We start from the raw sequence: 24290 nt of genomic DNA on the forward strand, positions 1-24290 counted from the left end.
ACTGTTATTTAACGAAAGATCGTAACCTAAGAGTTTTGCTATATTTATCAATGCTTCTTAATACATACTTTTATCAGACGATATTTTAACACTTTTCAACGTTATATAAAAGAAATATCGATTAGTAAATAGCGTCAAACAATTGTAATTATCGATTATAATTATCGACGATGCCAGTTTCGAGTGCTTCGTCTCGTACGCAAATTCTCATTTTCGTTGTTCCGCCAAATCTACGATTCTTGACAACGCATCGTAACTATAATTTTCTTTCTTGTTAGGCACCGCGCTAATGTTATGACCCTCCAGCTTCTCGATCTTCTCGACAGCCTTCGTACCGTTATAAATCTTCACTCTGGAAGTATCGATACTACCGCCGACGAGGTCGCCAACTTCCTGATACGCTCTGTCCGACAAATTCGATAGGAGGCCCTCCTCTAGCATAGGCGCCTCCAACAACACCACGTTCTCCACTGGCAGCGAGTCTTTGATGATCGATCCGGACTTTGGAGTAGACGCGTTTCGATTGCAGGCGCCACGTTTCCTCTTTTCCTCGTCGGCGAGGGACCATTCGCGAAGGAGCTGCCGGAAGTCCGCCGTGTCGACCGTCATTCCCATATCATCGGCTTCGCGAGAGATACCGTACGCTTTCTCCAGATATCCGGCCAAACTCAAGTCCACCAACTTGTCGACCATTTTAGCCCGTTTCTCGTGAGGTAGTGGCTGCTTCTTCCTCTCTTTCCAAGCAACGAGTTGCCTGTTTGCGTTTCGGACCTTTTTGGGGCAGGTCTTCTTGCACGGTCTTTCGCCTGTAAGGGAAAGCCGAAAGTTGGACGGTTCGATCGATCGATACGCGAATCAGGATCTGCTTCGGACTCCGATTTACGGCTTCAACGCTAAATATGCATGGTTGTCGAAATAAAAGTCACGTCGTAAGAAGAACGACAAAGGGAAAATACAATTCCAATATTATACGGTAAATGTTTTTTCGTTCGACTCCCCATGTACACGCTCCCTCCCTTCTCGCGCCACTGCGTCAATATTTTATTTCCATTATATCGTAAATCTTTTACTGTGACATCCGTGCTATGCACCTACGTACATTTACCAACATACGAATACACCGTTCACCACATATATAGAAACATAATATGTACACTGTGAGTCTCTACGGAATACCGAAGGAGAATTACATCGAAATGTTTATACGCTTTGAAAGGACACGATCAACATCGACGAAACAATTGTAAACACGATACATATTGCGATATGCCATTTTTATAAAAATTCAAACGACCGTGATATACCGCAAAAATGGTACTGTCCAGAATAAAAACAATATATATGGAGAACGTGGTTTTCGGTAATCAGTGGAGCGAAATAATAAATAACCGGCGAACGAAACGGTTTCTACGTGTACGAATAACTACATGGATCCGAATGACGCGTCAATTAAATTGCCAATGATCGATGAACGAAGAAAGTATTTAGCGAAAGATTGATCGTTCAGCTTAAGAATGTCGAGATGCCGTTAAAATATCATAAGGTTGCGAAAAAGTTCTTCGTTGGATGGAAATCGGCGACAAGCACGCACCACACCGACATCCTTACCTACACATTCTTCCTCTTGTTTCGGCACGCGACCTTTGCACGCGTCCAGATTTGCCTGAACGTCATCCTCACCGGCACGAGCAGCGGGTCGCACGCATTGCACTTTACGATGCCTCGTTCCTTTCTTTCCGTCGCAGGCGTTACACTTGCTCCATTGGCTCACACGCCACCTTAAGCAATTCCAATGGTCATACAGCGATCGTAAATATTCGCCGATAAACGAGTAATGGAAATTAGAAAGGATCGTCGCTTATTCGGTCGTTAAAATTAAACTGCATCGAAGAAAAGATAGCGCGATGGTACTAAAAGTATGCCAAACGTTCGCAGTTTCGAGAGAAAAATGTAGGCAGATAGAGAAATGTAAATTTGTTGTGTGATTGCATGTACTTTGCAGGACAGGCTTCCGAGTTGCAAACCCTAGTTTTTGGATCTGGTCGTGACGTTCCATCGCAAAATTCAAGACTCACTTTTCCACCTCTTTCTTCGATACACGCTGCCTCCGATATCTACACCGAGCAAAAGAATAATATAGTAACGTCAAAGTTGTTTTCGCGGCGTGGCTCGTCCGTCGTGAATCGAGTGCCGGATTCACGATAATCCTTCTCCAAATTATCATTAAGTCGACTTCAATATTCAAATTACCATCGTACCGCCTCCGCATTTAACGCTGCAGTCGCTCCATTCCATGAAATCCCACAGGTATTTCGGTTTGTATGACGGGTCAGTTGACATCACGTAATATACATAATGAATCCCAGGATTCTGTCTCGGGTGGAAGAATACGTACTAGAATCATCATCGTGCAATGAATTATTAATGTGGGTATTTAGGAACGATGGTCGATCATCGACAAAAAATATTCCGCGCAATTGCCGATACCGATCTCTTACGTTCGACGACGAAGCTACGCGACGCACGAATCTACTTTCCTTCGGTCTCTTTACTTTCCTTACTCACGAGGGAAAGACGTTGAAACGATGTAGTCAACGTTTATCAAAGTTCGTATTTACGATCTCGACTGTTTTACGTACGGAATTAATACGTACTTCTATTCGAATAGCTGTCGTTATGGGTCCCTTTATTTCAATCTCCTCTCTGTTTGGCTCAGGATGCAGGTATACGAGAATGGAGCCTGCACAATCGTAATCACCGCTTCTATATACCACCCTACGATCGTTAGAAAATCGTTCGGTATACGATGAACTTAGTTTGTTCGTTAACACGAGGAAGAATCTTTAACTTCTTAGAGTTAAACATTCAGCTTCGAACGTATTATTTTCACTCTGTACATAGTACGTATAATATTATATTTTTAAGACGCCATCATTTATTTTGTAATAACGATATAAGCAATTACTTTTCTTCGTTCAAACAGTGTGTTTCACTGTCCTCGAGTCTCACCGATAGTACGTTTTTATTCGGCTGCATTTCCGCTACGTATATGCTTCGAGCACCCTGAGGAATAGTAACTATCTTCGTGTGCACTAGGAATTCGAAAATTTTCCAATCATCGACAGATTACTTTTCGTTGTTGTCGTAAGTATTTCAAATCTACCAAACGCAATTTTTTAGCCGTTCGCACTCGACAGTCGTCGGACGTTTGTACATGTCGCTATACTTCAACGCACATACGTATACATTCGTAAAAGCAATGATTATAAAAGCGCTTCCACCGTCTTTATTTCCATGCTTACCTGTATCGTTAAAGCTTCAACTCGCAACTACTTGCAAATGATGGAAGAAACGGACATAGGAAAATTTTGAATGGAAAACTTTGATGACAGAAAAGAATATAATTTACTGTTGCGAATTCCCGTTTCATTGAAGAAACCTTCTATCGCCTTGCACTTCGTACCGTCACCTTTGCACGTTCCACACCTGTCGTCGATGGCATTCGAATCCAACACCCAATCGCAACCGACTTTCTAGAAAATATCATACCTTTCTCGTTTCTAAAGGTTCTGTTTCCTTTTAATTGCAATTTACTAAGCAAGAAATAGATTCTCTTATTTCTAAGACGAAAACGGTATAGTACCTATCGTACTATATGTATATGTATCTGCAACTTATAATTGCTAGTAATCAAGTTCGATCGGTTACGATGCTGCCTTTAACGGCACGCGTTGTAGAAATTAGTTTGTAACTAACGTGACAATCTCAATTAGATAGGTAACTAAATTTTTGTCCCACGAGCTTTAGGATGCTTTAAGGCCATAAAACGTAGTTAGTAGAATGGTAATGAAAGGTGTGCGGGAGATTAGTCACGAAACTTATCGCACGAACCGTACGAAGGGAATAATTTCGAAGCCAAGGCATCTTCTCTTTCGTTTCTATAACGAAAGCATCATAGAACTAGAACGCTACGCTCTTTCGTTGCAGATCACGCGAATACGTCTTCCTGTTTCCTGATTAAATTTACATTGTTAAAGTACTTCCGAGCTTCCGGCATTTTACTCAGCAAATTTCCTCTGTTTTAATCTACATACGATATGATACATCTACGATATTGGAATTGCACATCTGTGAGAAAAATTCGCAACGGCAAATATCCTTTATCCGTGTAAATAACTTTTTGCGTCTCTGTTCTTTCGTTTCTTATAATCGCTACCGATGCAACGCGATATAAGATACGACGATCGATCAGCTATAAATTTTCAATAAACACGTGATAGAAAACTATCGGAGAAAAAATATCAGGCCGTAAAATATTACTGAAATGCAACCTAAGAATCTCAAAGTATACATGTATCGCTTAATTTCGAGAAAGAAATCGCAAAGAAATAACGAAGCAAATCGTACAAAAAATTAATAATTAGGATAGTAAACTTGTCTTTTGAATTAAATTAACGTCGTTCTTACACGATACGTTGAATTTTCCAGGTAATTCCTTGCAAGGAAATTAAATCGCAATGAACGAAGAAAAATACAAGAGGTAATCGTGATATTTGCTTACCCTGCATGTACCACCGATGCACATGTTGTTAGTACCACCCTTGCAGGGAGTAGAATCGTTTGCCACTTGGAACTTGGTGAATACGCTCTTTTCATTGATGCAGTACAAGTTGCACGGATCGAACGTTGGATCGTGGATAGTGTACGCAGTCCAGTTATGCTTGCCGTCGGTCAAGATTTTTCGCTCGTTGTACCAACTGCACTGCAACTGGCGATACGATGGTTTCGTATGGTCGCAGGGCTGCAGAATGCAGGGTCGTCGTTTTTCACAAAAGGGATATATCGCTGCCGCAGAGGTTAGCGATCACGCGGCAAAAAGGGTGATATATTAGCAAAAAGCGTTAAGAGCTGGGTGTGCAGCCGAAAATGATTAATGGCTTGAGACAGAAATAGCACCGGAGTAGAGCAATTCGTTGACGATCGTTTAAGCCGTAGCAGGTCGCCGGTTGTCTTTCCGCAGGTACGAAAACGATCTTTCCTAACATTTCGTTTGTTCTTTCTTTTCATTGAACTAGGTAACAATAAAATTAATCGACTATCGTAACGTTAAACGAAGATCATCGTACAAGACGCGAAATAAATATTATATATCAGATTTCTAAAAATAGGCCGTTATACGAAGAAAATAAGGATGCTATCGTGGTTTGCATCAAGTACGCGCGCATGTACACATGGGCGCACGCGATCTTCTACATCTAACTAGATCTCCGTGAAACTAGGCTGCAGAGTTTAGGGCTGAACGAAACTTTAAATTAAAATTTCTCCTATAGATAAGGCAATTAAAATACTCCTTTCTTAGCTAAGCCTAAATCGACAGTGACTTAAATATACGAAAGTTAGTTAAAACACCCTTTAGCCTTACAGCCTTTAACCTAAAATCAAACGTTGAACAAAAATAAGTTTGAAGGAACGACGAAGCTACACGTGCGCTCGCAAATATAGTATTCAGGTAAAAAAAAGAAAAAGAAAAAAAGAAATACGAGGATTAACATTTTGCAGCTACTTGTCAACGAAAATTTTGTTTTACGCTGTAATCAAATATCTTTTCTCGCCCGAGACAGGGAAAAATATATAAAAAGAAACGAATCGACGAGATGAGAAACAATATCCCGTACACAATTGGAAATAGAAGAGAACAAAGAGGAGTGAGAGAAAAGGAAGGATCGAGTAAAAAGGGGAAGGGTAAGGAAGAAATGAAGTCGAAACGGCACCACACACGGTCGATTCGCATAGAAAGACAGTGAAATTTACCATGGTGTTGCAAATGGCTAACTTCTTTCTCTCTCCGATGCAGTATCTGCCTTTGTTGGCGGGCGGCGGATTGTCGCATTCTCTCTCGGCGAATTTCAAGCCACCGCCGCAGCTTCTGCTGCAACCGCTCATGGGACCCCATTTGCCCCAGCCACCGTGCACCGCCGTCGGTCGGGTGCCCATAGCCACGCATTTCTTCTGAATGCACCACTGAATACAGGCTAGTTCTTTATTCTTCGCTCGTTTCGTCGCGAAATGCTTTGCTTTGTATCGTTTTTGGCAGGAAATTTTACGGAAAATTTTGCGAAAAATGTTGCGAAAAATGTTACGAAAAATTTTGCGAAATGGAACATACTGATATTAACACGTTCCACGTCGCGTGTAATCAAAGACTTTGGTAGAAGTAAATTTTGCAATGGACAAATAAAGGCTACATCTTTCTAAAAGGCAAACGTAACAGAGGTTCCGCGTCTTACATTTTTTACGACAGATCGAGACTTTACAAAGGCTGTTATTCGTACGAACATTTCTGCTTAGACTCACCGCTCGCATTGTTACAGCGAGCTTTGTGCGTTTTTCACGTGAGTTACGACGCGTCACAGAAATTTTAAATTATTCTCTTTCGACTGCGCTCTCTGCTCTCGTATTTTACGGTATAATCCTTTGTCAACGGGACAACTAGGAGCAACGATTGCAAAATAGCTACGTGAAAAGTGCGCGAGTAATTTTATCTTAAAAGAAAAAGAACGAAAAATTAAAGGAACGACTGAAATGGTAACGCGATCAAAGGCACAACTGGAGAGACGTTTAAGGCGCGATAATTTCCATGGAGAAATGCATAAATTGATACTATTACAGAGCGCGCTTTTGTTCTCGGTAAATCCAATTCAACGAACCAAATTCTCGCCGCATTTTGATCCTTCGGCCATGGGTGATCCCCGGGAGTAACAGGTTCCATTCTTCCCTTCGCACCATAGTATCTCGCACATCGCATTTCGCTGAAACATACGGAACGTTCTTTCGCCGTAGGAACAAGGATAATCAACTTATTCTTCGGGGTTTAACGAAATATATAAAGCGCGAAGTAGTAACTTTCGCTACGAACAAGTTAAACCCCATCCATCGATCTTTTCCCCGTGAGAATAATCGAGTCGTTTCTAGACCGACTAGATCGTATGTCTGACCGAGCAACGGTTCGATCTCAGCTTCTAAATAAATTCGCGCATAGAAGCGAGTGGCGTTCTGTTAAAATTATTCTTCGATTATTTGCAATTCTACAAAAACTGATAAACCTGTTTCGAAGATTTGCGAAGCAAACTTTTAAAGGCATAGATAGTATCCGTTAGGTAAGTGCGATAAAGTTTCGATAAAACTGACCTTCTATAACACTGTGCGTTTACTAGAAATACAAATTTTCGATTTATCCCGTGTCCTATAAATAAACGACGTTCTACAAATAGGAAGAGAAAATGCGGAAATATACCCCGGTACCGCCAGGGCAAATCTTCGACCCGGGATAGTTCATGTCGCATTGAAAATTGCCGTCGTACATCGCACCGGGTAACATGTCCGGATACTTGAATTTCTCCGGCGGATTTCTTGGATCGTCGGTCAAGCACTCGCCCAAGCCGCTCCTAATCGATCGACACGAGGCTTTCGACTCGCGATAGAACAAAGTAAAACAAAGCATACATATATCGAAAGATTTACTCGAGCAAGGTAGTGATGTATTTCCTGCTGCAAGTCGACCATCTAAACGAATAGATGTTGACAATGGGTGACATGAGGAAATAACTGTTATCCTTATCTTTGGGTGGACAGCCACTGATAGCGACGTCGTCGTGCGAACAGCCCATCCTGGAAAATCACATCTTGCAAAATTACTTCCCTTTAATAGTAACCACCTATCGTCGCGAAAAATTCCCAATGGAATATTTTCGAAAAGAAAGTCCTCTGTTCCACTCGACTCCTATCTCTTAATCCCTTCGCAGCTAAAAAATCAAGCGCAAGCAATCCCGCTTATTCGTCGCGATTCCACGTTCCGGAGCGAGTTTTCGTTCAAGCGTGTCGGAGAAACGAATTCGAGATTTTGATCGAAACATCGATAGAAGCGAAGGGACCAAGGTTGCTAAAGAAACGTGCATGGACAGTACACGTGACCAACTTCGTGGCTAATTACGATTCCAAGCAATAGGCCACTATCTTCGGTGATGCAAGCTGCTTTTTCGGGATCGCAGGCAGTTCCGACATACGCCAGGCCCATCAGATTGCAATGCGGTACGCCTTCCGCGCAAATATCGTACCTGATACGCACGTTACGACGTTTCGTTACGATCGTTCTCTACTCTCGATGAAGTAAAATTTTACCTGGTTACGAGAACCGCTATGTCGTAATGGTTGGGGTGAGTGTGATCCGTAGGGTTCATCTTTTGGGCCCATTTGGCGAAGCTCGCTAACGTTGCCTCGGCTGCGGGACTAATAAGCAGATCTATCTACGGGAAAACCGTCTTGATAAAATATCTCAAATATCTCACTTTCGACGTTTACAATATTCTTCATCCCGCGTGGATTAATTGCTAAAATACAAATAATCTCGTATTTTTAGTCCTCTAACTAGTTACGCGTTACCTCTTCCTTTTCCTTCTCCAAATATATGATACGGACGACGACCATGTCTATTTGATTGCCGACAGATCTGTCGTGATAAAAATCCGACACCATGTTCATGATAGTCAACAGGTACTGTTCGTAGTTGCTGTTGTTGTAAAAGTCGAGAAACCTTCTGTCCGCGACCAATCCAATCTCTACAAAACGATGAATACTGTGGGTCAGGGAAGTGCTCTTACCAGCTTCGGGATTCTCTTCCATTAGTCGCTTCTGTCGTTTGGCCAACTGTTCCGCCCACGCCGCCTCCCAGTCATCTGCAAACGGAAAAACAACGGCTCGTATCGCTTTATCCGTTTCCAAGATCGGCCTTTATCTTCTATCCTCGATGCGGATGGTTTATTTAAAACATACTTTTCGTAAAAGAGATCTTGTAAAATTCACGGACAAAGAATTTTTCGAGAGATATGCCGGTGAAGCGTAGACTCGTATAAATCGACGACTACTAACCGGAAGTTGCGCAGTAATTCTTGGAAGAATCGTCCTTCTTTTCGTGCGAGTCATCCCGCTTGTAAGCTATGTGAACGTGCTGTCCATCCTGCTGCGGTTCTGCTTCGTTCACCGGCTCGATGAAGTACCGGCCATGATTAGTTTGCACGTAACCAACCTGCACGAGATCCACAGCCACTTATCGACTTTTCGTTAATCAACGTTATTGTAAATAAGATATCGGACTCGGTTCCGTCGGCAGGAGACGCCTGCAAAGAGATGCAATTACGCGAACCTCCCAATCGGGTTAACACCGAGAACGACGTCGATACCGAACTAACTTGTAATTGCAGTTTCTCTCTCGCGAATGATACGTGTGTGCACGCGTGCCGTACCGTGCCGTGCCGTGCCGGCGTGGCGTGGCTACGTGATCGCGTTTCTTGCCCGTTTAAACCCACCGAATCCGTACCGAATTTCCATTCGCGGATCACGAAATTACGCGGCCACGCTTTGGAAATTACAATCCAACGATCCTAATTAGGGGGATCGGTTGTTACGCGCAACATTTATCGTAGCTAGAACTAACGGTATAATTCAAAATTCGGGCTTCGCGTCTCCCAATAGCGCAAACAAATAGGCCCTCGGTAATTCACGGGAAATTGTGGTCTATTGGACAGAGAAGACCGCGTACCGTGCGCCGCGATATTTGCGAAAATTTACAGATTCAATAACGCTCTATGTGGCCGATTCGATTCACCGGTAGTTACAATACCTGGCTCGAGTAACTTCACCCACCGCCTCCAACGAGTAACGACGCGCCTGGGAACGCTAACCGGAAGGTGTCTTTTAAATTACGGCCGCCTCCTCGCTTTTCGACATCCCTATCTTCCGAGCTTTACCCTTCGAAATACGCCCTCCAAAGACCAACGAGATAGATACGGTTCCTTTTCCTCCAGAGTAATGATCCAACACGTAAAATTGATTGGAAGGAAATACTATGACTACGTTATACTCGACGAATTGTATAAGCGTGGTCCAAGAGTAGCTACTTGCCGATACAAAATACTTGCTGCAACCATATTTCAACAATTTGCTCAACCGTTTTATCCCTTTGACTCGTTATATCATTTATTTAACTTATTTTCTCCTTAAGAATCGAATAAGTCGACGACTTGACAACCAAGCTTACGATATCTCATGCTGTTATTCCGTTTTCAAATCTCGGCCCTTTCGGAAGCCCGATTATGCTCGAATAATTTACTTAAAAAAGCTATTACGCGGAGATAATTCGAAATTCGTTTCTACGAATCATCGTCTACTTCCGATTTCTGAATTATCGTCGCTATCTTAGTTCGTATCAGGCTGTGATCGCCCTTCCGGCGTGCAAGCAGAATCGGATCATTGTCACTGAGAGGAGGAGATTATGCAGATCGCGTCTCGCTATGCAACGCAGCGCGGCAATTGCATCAAGTTGAAAGCACGAGCCACTCTGTCTGCATGTTTCGCAGTTGAATTCTCGAAATTCTCCTGGGAATCGGTCGAGACCCCGAACCATTAAACGCGACCGAACGGTCGTGCATGCTAGCTTTGATCCCAAAACAATCGATCGTCGCGTCGAATCGGCAACACGGTCCCGGTACGCGTCCATCTAAATGCAAATACCTCATATTAATTTGCATCCGCTTAAGTGCATAATAAGAGGCTTGATTAGCCTCGAAGAGACGCACGCCACCGTGTTCTCATCGTGGATTATATCGTTACGGAGCGTCTAGTCTAGTAAATTCAACTGTATGAAATCTTTCCGGAGTTGCTAGATCATCGGCAAGAATCAACCACGAAGCCTAGGCTCGATACGTTCTTGGCTTCGATCGTATCGATACGTATGGCTACAAATATGCAAAAACCAAGAAACGTGCTAGCGAGGGTGGGGAAATTTCACGACAATGTAAACTTTGATAATACGATTTTACGCCTTTGAGTCTTTCATGATGATTTAATTAAAAATAAACGTAGATAAAAAGGATAACATTTACGAACCACACCGTCGCAGAGAGAAAGAGCTGCCTTGGATGTGCGATGGCCTCTAACAAAACCCCGATAATGGCATTGTCGATCGGAGGCTCTCTTGAATCGTAATGCTTCGTTCAAGTTAGTTCTCAGGCCGGTGCCCCGCGTCTCGATCACCATGTCGGGCGAGATGAATTCGTGATACGGCTTGAGCTCCACATGGTGTTCGATCCCGTTGAAAGGCAGCACCAGGTGCACTTTATCGGCCTCGAGCTCCTGCTCGCCCGTCTCGGTCGACCTTTTCTTTCGTTCGTTGATCTCTTGCCGATCGTAGAAATACGGCAACGAGTATGTGTCGAAGCTGCCATCTTCGAACACTCTTCTCGGGATCAAAAATTCCGGCTCGTGGACGTTTCTCGTGTACCTGAACATCGACCACCGGTAAGAGAAGAGTTTTCGTTAAAGAACCTACGAACGACGCATCCTCGTTCGCATATCGCTCTTTCTTACCCGCGCCTGCATATTTTCCGAAATATTTTCCACGAATACTTTTGCGAGTAGCGTCGAAAAAACGGCACCGTAGAAAAAGCGTTAAACGTACTTGTACGAATCAACTCGAACTAGAGGCGCTAGATGAAATTCGATTGCGTGCTGAATTTGAGAAACACGGTTATTAAACCTCGTTGTTGAATTCGTAGAGCATAATCGATCAGGATCTTTCGTTTCTCCAGCACTCGTAAGTGCACAAAAAACTAAACGAAAACTTTGTCACCTTAACTTGCCTCGCTTCCAGCGTGACGCTCCTATTTCATCCCCAACCCTGTATCAATCCAACCCCGACAACTTCAAGGCCTAGTAATTCGGTTCTCGTGTCCCTAAACTTTAATCGTCGATCGAACCAAGGGCAAACTTACTACGACGTGCAAAAAGACGCAAGTTTTCGAAACGAACGACGTAATACGATCGTCCCTGCTGGTTTCGTTCGGCAAAGAAAAATCCTCGATGACACGGTCGAGAGAGCGGAAGAACGAAAGAACGTGTCGGAAAAGTTATGGGACATTTGTTAGCGAGATGCCAAACTCGGACAATCAAGCGAGACGGGCGAAAGACAAAGAGCGAGAGCAATCCGATCGGATCGGGTCGGACGAAATGGTCGACTGGACGAACGGTCCGCGTGGTAGAGTGCATCGAGCTGAGGATTTCCCAGCCGAAACGTGGTAACCGTGGCAAGCTGCGAGTGCACTTACCTACCATGGTATACGTTTTCACGTCCGTTGCCGTGTCTCTTCGATGGATCGGTGTTCGCGATCGCGATGATGCCGAAGAACGTCAGAAGTGCTTGGAATCCGTTCATGACAGGCTACTTTTTTCTGTGGATCTCGTGAACACTGCCGTGAAGCTGCGGAACAACGAAAACTTTGCGCAACTGTTTTCCTTCCATGGATAAATTCTGTATACAGATCCTTTCTCTATATATCGCCGGTGAAAAATTTCCACTTTTTATTCCATATGCTAAGCTAAAAACTAATATTTGCGTCGTTCTCATATATGTATTTATACATCGTGTAAAAATAGAATACAGCTGTGTACTTGCTCGTCGCAGGTTAGACTGATTCTACGTACAGAATTTCGTTTTTTTGGTACGATCTTAATTGAGTGTGGTTGACCGTAGCTAATAGGTGGTTAATCGTAGCAATCCAAGACGGTCGTTGGAACGAACATTACGTCGATATTACGAAGCAACCTACGATACGTTTAAAAAACTGCCACCTTAAAACGACAAGTATTTGCAGCAGAAATTACAAGTTTCTCCTCCGGCGGAACAGAAACTTGTAATTTCTGCTGCAAATATCGCTTGTCGCTAGTCGTTTTAAAAAATACGCCAATATATTCTGATCCTTTTGCCGGTATTACAAAATGCTCGATGTTCGCAAACACGAAGGTTCGTAAACATTTGATCGCGATTTTGATCGCTACAGGCGAATGATTCGATTACGATTCGATAAAGGGAATTAAAGATGACTCGCTTGTACAACGATACGAACGTATCCGACGTTCCAAAGACTTTGATGGACAAACTCGATAAACGAATTTCAGCTTAGGACAGAGTCACCCGGTATATTGGATACGTGCGCGGTTCTTCCAATGGTTATACTCGAATCGATCCAAATATGGATTCAATCAACCTTCGGATCGAACCTGATAGGTAGGTCAATTTTAGTTGACTTTTTGGTCGCGCTGGCCCAACCAAGATCAGCCCCCCACCCGTTCTTTCCTCTGCTTTTGGTCGTCGCGATTCCATTATATCGCGTGCAGCTGTAATTGTTTCTCTTCGGAATCGTTTATCATCGAGTCGAATTATTATCGAATAAAATTCTCTTACTCTTCAACGTCAGAATTTTAAATCTTATCGCAAACGGACTCTATTCGTACGAAATTGAAATGTTTCGTTCGAATTATTCTAATTATTGTATTATGGTGTAAATGGTCGTCGTCCAGTGTACGGGTCAACTGTAACCCCAAAGTATCCACGTCACAGGTAAAAATGTCATCGACGCGTCAATTGCCACGCGAAACCTACGGCGATCGCGGTGATTTATCGCCAATCGCATCTTATTTAGCCATTTGGCTACTCCGGTAGGAGATCGGTGCAAATCTCGCTGCAAGTTTTACTCGCTTGTAATTTTACTTCGTCGAGAAAGTCGTCCTCTTAACGTTGAAACAGAACGAGGAAATATAACTGGATAGGTATATGTTTGGAGATGTGTGGTTAAAGCTTCGGGGTGGTCCATTCTTGGCCGTCAGTGCGGTTGTCAATGACAACCGGTCATTGGCCGAGGAATAATTGAGGTTGCCAGTCAAAGGAGCAGAAAAGGAAGACGCGCAAATTACCAGGATCGACCGGAAGCGTCTAGGATAAACTCGACTCGATGACTCGGAGACAAAATGTCCTGTCAGGCAACGTGTCTCGCTGAACGGGTTGCGCGGTGTTTCTCACTTTGTTTTCATTTTTAAAGAGATCGCGACACCGGCCATATATTCCACCAATATAAAGTAAAGAACCGCGACGTGTTCATCTCCAGAGCGAGCGTTCCTTATCGTTAGCGTTGCATTAGAAGGATTTCTTCTGCGGGCATGATACGGAACGAGATAAAAGAACGTCGTGCAAGGTGGCGATGGTAACGCAAAATCGAAAAGCCGGCGAGAGTAATACGGAATGCCGACAGAATTGGCAAAGATAAATTGCGCTGGAATTTAATTGGCGGCCGCGCGTGCCAAACGCATCTATTGAATTTCGCAGACCGACGTAGCCCCCGTGTCCGTTTACTTTCTTCTAACACAGAACCGAACAAACAAACACGCGCGTTCAACGATCTGCTCTTTCCGTGACATTAATGTCGCATTCCGAATAATTCACCTTGTTGCCTGAATGGACGACAATGTGCATTCGATCGGCATGTACGAACGTCTACTGGAGAAAGACTATGACCGAAGAACGTGATTATCCGATTCAGAAAAGCCTAACTTACGATTACTGGTTAACGAAGAGTTATTAAAACGAAACGTATAATTCTTTCCTCATCGTTTATAAGGATTTTTCGTTATTCCATTGCGTTTATTTCTTATACGTGTATAAAATCAGTTTAAAATCGATCGTATAGGTATATTTTAAGCACCGAACGAACGACCCATCGTAGCACATGAAAATAAGTTTCCGGAAGCCTTCGTAGTCTTACGATCGGTCTTAGGACTCGATCAACCTAACTTTTGCGTTTGTCGTAGGCCACAGACCGAATAATAAATCGGTCATCGATAGTAACGCTTCCAACGTAGACCATTAGTATATGAAAAGAAATGCCAACAACACACATACTCGTGTAGAAACAAAATAGAATGGGAATGTAGCTCGATAAATCTTGCACAATAATCGATCGTACAGCTGGCTTGTCAAAGATCAATGAGCGGAGATTAAGAACCATCGTCTTCTTCGTTACTCTGGAAATACCGGATAGCCTGATGTAAATTATTCTAATATTCAAGTTACCGTGTCTCTATAATTTTTTACGCTTAACAGATAACGCGTTCAAAAGTAAACGTGCATCTGTGAATGGTCTAAATCGCGTAGGTGTATACGAACGACGAGTCGAGCTGGTTTTTCGCACCTCCCTTTACAGGTCGTAAAGGTAGGTACCTGTTCTCTGCTTATTCGCTGTTACAACGTGGATTGCTTAGCAGACAGACGTTTTAACCAAAGATCAATGCCACGGATTCTAACAGCCTACGGTCTAACGTTTAACGAACCAACGAAATATTCTGCCATCGCGTTCCTATTTACGAGCCACTTTACATCGATTTCCATTAGCTTTGGCTTCGCCAGCTTTTTCCGCCGAGATGTTGTGATAGATTCCCGCGTGTCGTGGGTTCGATTTCTCTTCATTGTTTTGATGGTGCGCCGTAAACGTCTACAGGCCGGCTCGCGGTTTTTACTATGTCGGAAAAAGCAGAAGGACGATGTTAGAGAAGAAACGCTTCGTGTAATAACGCATTGCCGCGTCAAACGGGTAATAAAATGTCTTCCTGTTGCTTTTTGCTCGTTATCCACCATTCCTTCAACAATTATATCGGATTACTAATCGAAGTGGTAAATACATTGGAAACAAAAAATGTTTAAACTCGTAAACTCTCGAGTTTATAAGTCGTTTACATTTATTACTGTTGTAAAAATAGAAGCGTATATACGGTGTCGATCAAAATCGGTATATTCGATCTGCGTAAATAGGAAAGCTTATATACAAATGTACGTCGTTGAAAGTTTTATCGCGCGATAAAAGAGATAAACGATTTACAAAATATCGATTGCTCCCTATTTCATTAGAATTTACAATAGATTTACGGAATATTTACAGAAAACTTTGAATTTTAACGCAGTTTCATATCGATGAAAAACAGTCTAAAATAATTTTATAATTTAAACGCCAAGTACCGGCGTTTATGTATCTTTGAATTTAGCTTCCAACGGCAAAGGACCTTCGAAAAAAATCGCGTCACCTGGCGGCTGCAAATGGATCTGACATTTGGCGTGGCTTAAAAAAAATTTCGACAACCGAATGGGTCACGTTACCCTACTTGCAAGTATTTTACAGTCGATTGATTACTATCGAGCATAGGAACGGCATACGCGCACGAACAGGGAGTCAATGCATCCTGGCGAATACGCTCCGGTAGACTCAATCAAACGTATGCCGACCGGTTGAAAATTAATTCGACGTTACGGTCGATCGTTTGTCATACGCGAGCGAACGAATCTTAGCTGGACTCGTTGCATTTCGTCGATTGGAGCGGAAACAACGTCGATCGTGCGCCTACGGTGGGTGGCCCTGTGCGGCGCACGCCTTTATTTTAATTTAACGCGTTTCTCGCGAAAAAAAAACATTAATCACGTACGTCAGCTTCTTAACTTTCGAACCGAACTGAAAACTTGAAACGGAGGAGAGAGAATTCTCCTGTTTCCTACGATACAGCTTGTCTTGACTCTTTCTAGTACTCTCTCGCTTCTAAGCAATTACGTAAATACTATCTTATAACTCTTTAATCGCAGGAAAATAGCAACAATATCGAATCGTTATCTTTTTCTACGTCTACTTTGCTTCGAACGTACATTAAGAAATACTTATACATCTAACAAAAATTCCAATACCGATAATTGCTATGAATATTGGTTACCCACGCATCGCGAAGCACGTTAAAATTCGAGATTCAACAAGTTCCTTTAAAAGTCCGAACCGCGTTGGATCGCGTTAACGTATATACGTGTACGTCTGCTTAACGATCGACGTTTCATTCAGTTTGTTCCGGTTACACGCAGGAGTCGATAACAGATATTTTATCGTGTAACGTGTTTAATGCAATTTGAAGTACCGTGCGAGTGTATAATAAACGAGCCGGTGCTCCAGTTGATCTTGCACAGCTGCTGCCGGCGAAGGTCGTATCGATTCTAAAATCCACGGATGGTCGACCCACGCGAACGAGTTCGTGGGCCGCGTGAATAGCTACCAACCGCTTATTATCCAGAAAGTCGTTTCCAGGATCGTACATCTTCCGCGCGCAATTAGGAAGCCATTAGCTACCTGGCTTCGGAGTATCGCGTATTTCGATATTTTGGAATTTCCTGCCTTGTAATTTCCACCAAATGTCAATAATAGCGCTATACTCGCTATTTTGTCGGACTCGTACCGAACGAGCCGTGTTATTGATAAACTTTACTAACATAGTTTAACGAGTACTCGCTATTATCCGCTACTCTACCTTTTAACATCGGAAACTCTACGTGTTTTCATCGAATTTCAAACAACGTTGCGTTTCCACATTTTCTATCCATTCATCCGGTGCTTCTTATATTTTTTCTTCCCGAGACATCCGATAAATAAACAAAGTTACATCTTTTTCCATTAACGTAGTTCCGTAAAAAAGTCGTGTCCGCTATTCTTCTTGTTTGCCCAATATCGAACGACCTGTAACTAGACAGGGAACGTTTCATCTTTTGGATTAAATCCTCCAAACTAATAATCGCATTTGTAACCTCGACTTTTTCGCTTTAGTTCCTTGTACACGCTTAGCTCGCAACCGTGTTTAATTTCGCATCTGTAAAAGATATATCTTATATATTTAGAAGCAAACCATCAAACCATTTAAATTTCTTAGCCAAATTTCGAAATAGCGGAAGGATGTCAGCGAACGACGATGGTATATTTTTGTATGTTGACTATCGTATCGAACGTAATTGTCGCACACGGTATCGCGACGCGACGATGCGACGCGCTTTGGAACAGATGCCTTTCGATTTTATTTCGCACAGCTTCGTACAACGTGTAGATTTCAGGCGCGATTTTACTTGCTCTTTCATTACAGCGACAATGTAATTGTCCGACCGATGGCGACGCAACACTCCATTTGTAAGACTTCATAAACTTTCTAAATCTTGAAAAAATTTTTGCGTTTAAACTATTCAAAAGGTCTACAGTGATAAATTTGCGGAGAATGATTGCGCTGAGACAAGGAAGAGAATATTAAAATGATGGAATTTAGAAGGAGAGAGAGAGAGAGACTCCAAGGGAAAAGAATTTCCTAAGAGTCGGGATGAGTCGTTGCCTCGATGGAAAGATTACGCGGTGGACAAAGAGCAAAATACAAAATGTTATAGAGCTTATAATTCGCTGTATCGTGCGATAAAAGGTATAGAGTATAAGTTGAAAATTGTACATTTCACAATGAAATTTCAGTGTAATCCTAAACCGGTAGAGTCGATCTTGTAAACACACCAGGAATATAATATGAAACTACGGGAACAGCATTTTTTACTTTCCAAGAATCTTCGAAACTTCACCGAAAAATCTTTGTTTGGCTCGAAGCAAGCTCCGCAAACAACGTAACACGTGTAGCCACGCAATCACCGTGCGAGAAATTCTCCGTAATGGATTCGATATTTCAGAAGCAACGACGTAAAACGCAAACGGCAAATTGCCCAGAGGAATTTTCATAGATTACGCGACTGGAGGTTCGAACAGTTACGTGATAATTCGCAAAAAGAAGCGCCGTCTGAAGAACGGACGTTCGCTACAACAAGCATTTATTCTAAAACGCAGCGTTTCGATCGTGTAATCGCACAGCTACGATTAATTCTGTTGCAACAGGCATTTTTCTGACGCGGCTCTCGGGCGCTAAGAAAATTGCTCCACGTGGCCACCGTCGTTTCCACCCAGTCGCAACCTTCTTGTAGGTAATCGTATTCAGCCAGCATGGGATTCCTGAAATACGCAATTATCGTATCGAGTGGCGCGCTGTGCGTTCCAGCGGAAACGAGTACGACCGCGACAGGGAAGCGAAACGTTCTTACGATTAGAATCCTTAAGCTATTAGCGTTGACTCGCGAGGCTACCTCGGAACGAGGCAATTTTCAGTTTTTTTGGCGACGTCAAAGGCGCCTCGCAATTCCTTACTGACTTCGTTCGAACACGTATCGAAACGATTCGTAAACGCACGCAACTGCGAGGCAGCTACCGGGTCAGCCTCGAACTGTCCGCACACAGCTTTAAGCTCTTTGTTTCTTAACGCGAACAACGCTAAGGATTTCGATAGGGAGAAGCTTAGAAACGAAAGAACAACGTTTATTTCAATTGATGCGATACAGAATGAAAGTTGATAGAAAGCAGAGTGAACGGAAGATTCTAGCTATTCGAGCAACGTCCGTTTAAACATACAAGCACACGAGCGACACGAGCCATGTAAATAGAAGATCGTAGGAGCCGTCGAGTCGGGCTAACGTTGTCAGACGGAATAGGCGCGTTTGAGTCGTGAAAGTGGCAAAAGATCGCGAATAACTAGAATTTCTTTTAGGTAATTTTACGCTGATCCGAAAAACAGAAAGACGATCGATCGTTCCCTTCGATTAATTTGTAACTTTGCCGGAAAAACGACACGGACGAGGCGCGTGCGTTCGGCAACGGACTCGAGTAAAGACGACCGCGAGGAAAAGGGAGGAAAGTTCGCGACACACTACAGATTTTGTGCGCACGCAACGGCTAACGAGTAACACGAATTACGGGTAAAACAAAAGAGAAGGAAATTCGAAGGAGAAACGGTCGAGCGGAGAATGGTCCGGAGGTAGGCAGGTAGAAAAAACGGAAAGAGGAGAGGAGGAGAGGGGGAGAGAGAGAGCTAGCAAGGTACGTGTTTGCAACATGTGACACGAATAAAGGCGGTGAGTACCGGACGAACGAAGCAAAGGATAAAACGAGGAGAGAACAAAGCCCGAGAGATTGGGAGAAAGGGTAGGAATTTCGCAATGGGCCGAAGTGACGCGCTGGAATACATAAATTAGGAAACACGATGTTGCGAAAGAACGGATGACAAGGATGGGACAGGACGGGATCGGTGTGGCGCCGTAGCAAAAGGGCAAAAGCTTGGAAAGAAGCAAAGGTTCGAGTAAATAAAGTCGCGTCGCAGGAGCGCGGCGAGAAGTAAAGGGAGACAGATTCCTCCGGCGCAAGGAGATCGAGGAGGCACGAGACGAAAGACGAAATACGCGAAAGAAGGAGAGTCAACGTCATGGGAGAGGGTACGTACGAGGTAGAGCGAGGAGACGAAGAGGGAGAAAGAAACGGACAAGAGACGGAGACGATAAAAAGAGCAACGGATAGGAAGAGGTGGCGAGGGAAATGGTGGAAGCGGGGGGGTGGGCAGGAGAGCGGGAGGGGCAGAGGAAGAGAAAAAGAATGAGCGAGAAAAAGAGAGAAATAGCAAAGGGGAGGGAGAGTAGTCGACGGAAAACGGGTCCACGGCTGGGTGGAGGAACTAGTCTTACCTAGTAGATTGCCCTGTCTCGGTTCTCGGTCCGTGCTTTTGCGGCCGTCCAAGGTAGGAGGGAACCTCCGAGTTCTCTCTGTTAAACGTAACTGAGCCAAGGAGGAGACGAAAAGAGAGGCGAGATCGAGCCGCGTAGTAGTCGGCGGACGTAATCCGTGTATCGTACGTATATAAGTAGATAGAAGCCGAGCCGAGAGAGTCTGGTACATACGTACATACATACATATATATATTTATATACACATATATATATGTGTATATATGTATATATATGTACATAGGTGGCTGGGGGCGGGCGGGAGGAAGCGAGCGAGCACAGGGCCAGCTGACTGAGGAGAGAAAACGAGACGGAGAAACGGCGAACAGGGATACGGAGCGGAGAGGACCATGTATACGTAGCATCGGAAGAGTGTACCACCAGATCGCTAGTGTTGTGACGGCAATCGTGCCCACGACTTCTCCGTTGGACCCGACATCCGTGTTCCGTCATTTCTGTCCGTTCCCCGCCCCTCCTCTCTCTCTCTCACTCTGTCGCTCTCTCTCTCTCTCTCTCTCTCTCTCGTTCCTATTCGCTCCGTTTCCGTCTCCTTACCTGTCTCTCCACTTCCTTCTATCGCCTCTACCCGTCTGTCACTGTAATATCTCTTCCCCTTGCGACTATTATCCACCTTCTTTACCCCTCCCTCCGATTTCCTTCTCCGTTTTCCACCCTCCTGTTGATCGTCACACCCACCGTTTCCACCACCTTCGTACCCTTTTTCCCTCGCGTCGCGCCAGTTTCTCTCGTTCGCGATTCTTTTCCTCCGCTTCTGTGTTTCTCTGTCGATTTCTCCCCCCACCCCTTCCTGCTGCCGTCTAGCTGACAGCGGTCCCTCACGCTGCCCCCACTCGAGCGTATCGGGCCCTCCTACACAAGCGCCTTTCGAGGCGCGTGTTTTCGTGATCCACATAGCCACTTCCGGCGAAAAGTGAACTGTTGGGTGATGAACCGGTGAGCTGATGAACCGCCGCCGTCGCCGCCGTCGCCGCCGCCGCCACCGCCGCCACCACCACCGCCACACACGAACGTTCAAAAGGAGGTGACCGCGGGGGAGGTACGGCCTGCTCCCAGTGCCGAGAGGTATCCGGTGTGTCGCATCCTCGTCGCAATCGCTTCGTGTGAAGAACGTGCGCGCAGGTGTTTCGGAATAGTGTACCGCGCCATCGTTACCACGTGTCCATCGGGACGATACGATTCGCCACGGGTATGTACCACAGCCATGCAAACTTTCCCATAGTTTCCCGATTTCTCAGTGGGATCGTAACGTTTCAGAAACGCTCGAAGCAGAGGCAATATCTATTTTTTCTATAATCGATCGCTCGTCTATTTTTGAATCGTAAGGTGAAAATTTCGATTTTTGCCGGTCCGTTTCTCAAGTAACACGTTGCAGTTGTCCGCTCGATCAAAGTCGAAAGCGAAATGTGGAAGATTCTTTTTTTTACTCGTGTATTTTTCGTAATTATTAAATTGCAAGAATATCTCGCGTGCGCGAAAAGGAGACGAGTAGTAGGACGATGTTCTTACGAATTATTACTCTTAACGTATGATCGTTTGTAATTCATATGCTATTTAAATCTAAGTACGTGTGACGTTTTGACATTAAAAAGCATTCAAACGTAAAAGTTTGTAGAACCCGTCAAATCGTGATTGCGAACCAAAAGATTAAATTTATCGATGTAACGTTCGTCGCTCGGTAATGACACGTCAAATACTTTCAACGCATCGTTAAATTTCTTTCGCAAAGATTAATTTCATCGATGCGGTTTATTTTTCGATCCCGTTGCTCGATAATATTAAAAAATTACACTGGACAAAGTTAATTCATCGAAACCTGACGTCGATGCGTTCATTAAGCTGCTTCGCAGAAAATATACCGGCGGAAATTAAAATCTTTTAACGCGGATCGACCGACGCGCATCGCGTAGCCAGAGAATCGCGTTTAAATAAATCATGTCCACGGTCACGTTTTGCAAAAAGCAAAATTATACGATAATTGGATAAAATATTGAAGAGAAGGGCAGACAAAATCTGTTATCGCGTTATATTAAGCGGTGCGTACAATGAAACTGGAATTACCGTAGCAAGTGGTAACGTTGAACCGTTGCGAACGAATGAGGTCTTTTCGTTTGACCAAGTTCCAACTACGACGTTATGAATTCGATTAACAGTTTCGAACACTCGAATTGCCGACGGCAAAATGACTTCGATAGACGAATTTTCTCTCTGGTTACTTTTCAAATCTAACCTCCGAATAAACTTCTTTAAAAGGAATTGATTAACTTTACAGTTTGACTTTGATTGTTGAAAAATTGACAGAGTTACCGTGGAAATCTCGTGGATACGCAAACGACAGGGCGTGAAAGGTGCGAAACTGTGGAGATTTTTCAAGAAAATCGAGCGGTGAGGTTTGGTAGCAACTGGTTCTCGCAACTCCTCGTGACTCGCGTGATTTATCGCGTGCAAAAGTGTCAACAAAGTAAACCGTGTCGTCGATTCAACGTTGTTGCACTGTGGGGGCACGCAATTAATCAGGAATCTGAAAATTATCGACAGAGTTATGGATATCCTTTGTACACGGTTGGCCACTTGCCGCGGCACAGGATTAATTTCAAGCTGAAAAGCAACTGCCGTCGGCTGCCGCTATATTTGTTGTTTGCTTATTTGGTAATCGCTCGCCGGGATTACCTCGTTACACAAGAATAACGAAAAAGAAAGTGCTCTGGTTAAATAAGCCGTTAACGAGCATGCCATACAGCCTGTAAAAGTATAACCGATTAACTTTATGGATGAACATTGTAATTACTATCTACGTTTCATTTTTCTCCACCAATCTCCGAACAACCTTTTAATTTCATTATTAAAGGCCCACGACGCAGTAAAGTGAAGATGTTAACGTTGATGATACATCCGTAAATAAGAGAAAATGAAATCACCGAGTACCTACGTATCTACACGTATGTATGCGTGTACGTACGGTCGTGTCTTTTTCGAAGCGATATTCGAGCGAACGTCGCTCCACGCTGACGATGAGTTGACACAAATGTTAACGAATGTTTACCAATTTTCATGAATACTCGTGCACGATAATTAAACGAAATTTCCACGCATTCGAAACTTCACGACCATGGAAGTTACTAGTATCGATCTTAGCCATGTCTGTTCCTCTTAGGTCAGTTAGGTAGTAGGTACAGTCGCGATTTCGTACGTTAACGGTGCTCGCTGTCCGTCTAGTGTCGAATATTATCGATGTTTAGAACAAACCGCAAAGCAAGAAATTAATTGGGAAGTCAAGAAGAACGTTTGCACTGGAAAATAGTAAATTACCATTAAAGTTTGACAGACTTGGCTAAGTATAAAATTCTCCAAAATGTATGCTACTTCGTATTTCAAATTTTTTAACGAGGCTAATTGATAAAGACAAAATACTCCAAAAAGAACCATAGACGAAGCGAGACGGAGGCATTCGAACGGTTTCTTGAAACTTTCTCAAATTTTCGCGAAAACCGCGTAAAGATTCGTTCGATTACCAATATATCGGCGCAATAACAATCGCGTACGATTCTCGTAAATTATCCAACGAAGAAATTCTCGACATAGCCATTCCCCGAACGATGATCAACTCGATTTATTTCAGTTTATATTATACATACCAGTACGTACGTCGAACGCAAAACGTTCATAGAGGACACTAGATCTTTGTCCATAAACGACGACTCACGCCGATTTTAACTCGTAAACTTATTCGACGACGCTGTTTCGCGCGCCGCGCCGTGTCGCATCGCGACTACCACGAAGTTTATCGACGCACGTTTACGTGACTCGCGTTACTTACTAGAATCGATAATCGAAACGCGAGATATCTAGGAAAGACTAATTAAAATTTCTTCCAAACGACGATCCTCGATCCTTTCCACTTTTTTTGAACGGATTTAAATCGTTCGCGGATCTCATACGTTTATCAACGTGTTGATACGCA

General features: G+C 43.6%; 2 protein-coding genes across 5 annotated transcripts in view; one reads left to right on the forward strand and one right to left on the reverse strand.

The window, feature by feature from the left end:
- Nucleotides 1-24290, forward strand: part of LOC132911715 (A disintegrin and metalloproteinase with thrombospondin motifs 10-like) — a 90322-nt gene that overhangs the window by 11957 nt on the left and 54075 nt on the right. For 2 of the 4 annotated variants that reach the window (XM_060968581.1, XM_060968606.1), the window contains exon 1: nt 20541-21518. The exons of 1 other annotated variant lie outside the window; for it this stretch is intronic. The gene's annotated coding sequence lies outside the window, so the exon portion shown is untranslated. Of the gene's footprint in view, nt 1-20540; nt 21519-24290 lie in introns of those variants that run through there. One more of the 4 variants, XM_060968597.1, reaches the window with a different exon arrangement.
- Nucleotides 45-11373, reverse strand: LOC132916053 (A disintegrin and metalloproteinase with thrombospondin motifs 12-like). Its single transcript, XM_060975797.1, has 17 exons — nt 10942-11373; nt 8926-9082; nt 8440-8732; nt 8179-8303; nt 7965-8114; nt 7522-7668; nt 7295-7445; nt 6708-6809; nt 5812-6021; nt 4562-4801; nt 3410-3533; nt 2966-3128; nt 2655-2841; nt 2251-2394; nt 1928-2114; nt 1609-1857; nt 45-806 (listed from the first exon to the last, which is right to left on the reverse strand). The coding sequence occupies exons 1-17, from the start codon at nt 11341-11343 to the stop codon at nt 208-210; spliced, it is 3630 nt and encodes a 1209-aa protein (XP_060831780.1). The 5' UTR covers nt 11344-11373; the 3' UTR covers nt 45-207.

Source organism: Bombus pascuorum, chromosome 1 (assembly GCF_905332965.1).
Source record: "Bombus pascuorum chromosome 1, iyBomPasc1.1, whole genome shotgun sequence".
NCBI classification, from domain to species: domain Eukaryota; kingdom Metazoa; phylum Arthropoda; class Insecta; order Hymenoptera; family Apidae; genus Bombus; species Bombus pascuorum.

Excerpts from the sequence above, each read along its gene's own strand:
- LOC132916053 (XM_060975797.1), bottom strand. The coding sequence starts at position 11,343 with ATGTTCAGGTACACGAGAAACGTCCACGAGCCGGAATTTTTGATCCCG. Across the intron at positions 7,669-7,964 it reads AGCCACGAAGTTGGTCACGT|GATGGGCTGTTCGCACGACG; the intron begins GTACTGTCCATG and ends GTGATTTTCCAG. Across the intron at positions 7,446-7,521 it reads TACATCACTACCTTGCTCGA|GAGCGGCTTGGGCGAGTGCT; the intron begins GTAAATCTTTCG and ends TCGATCGATTAG.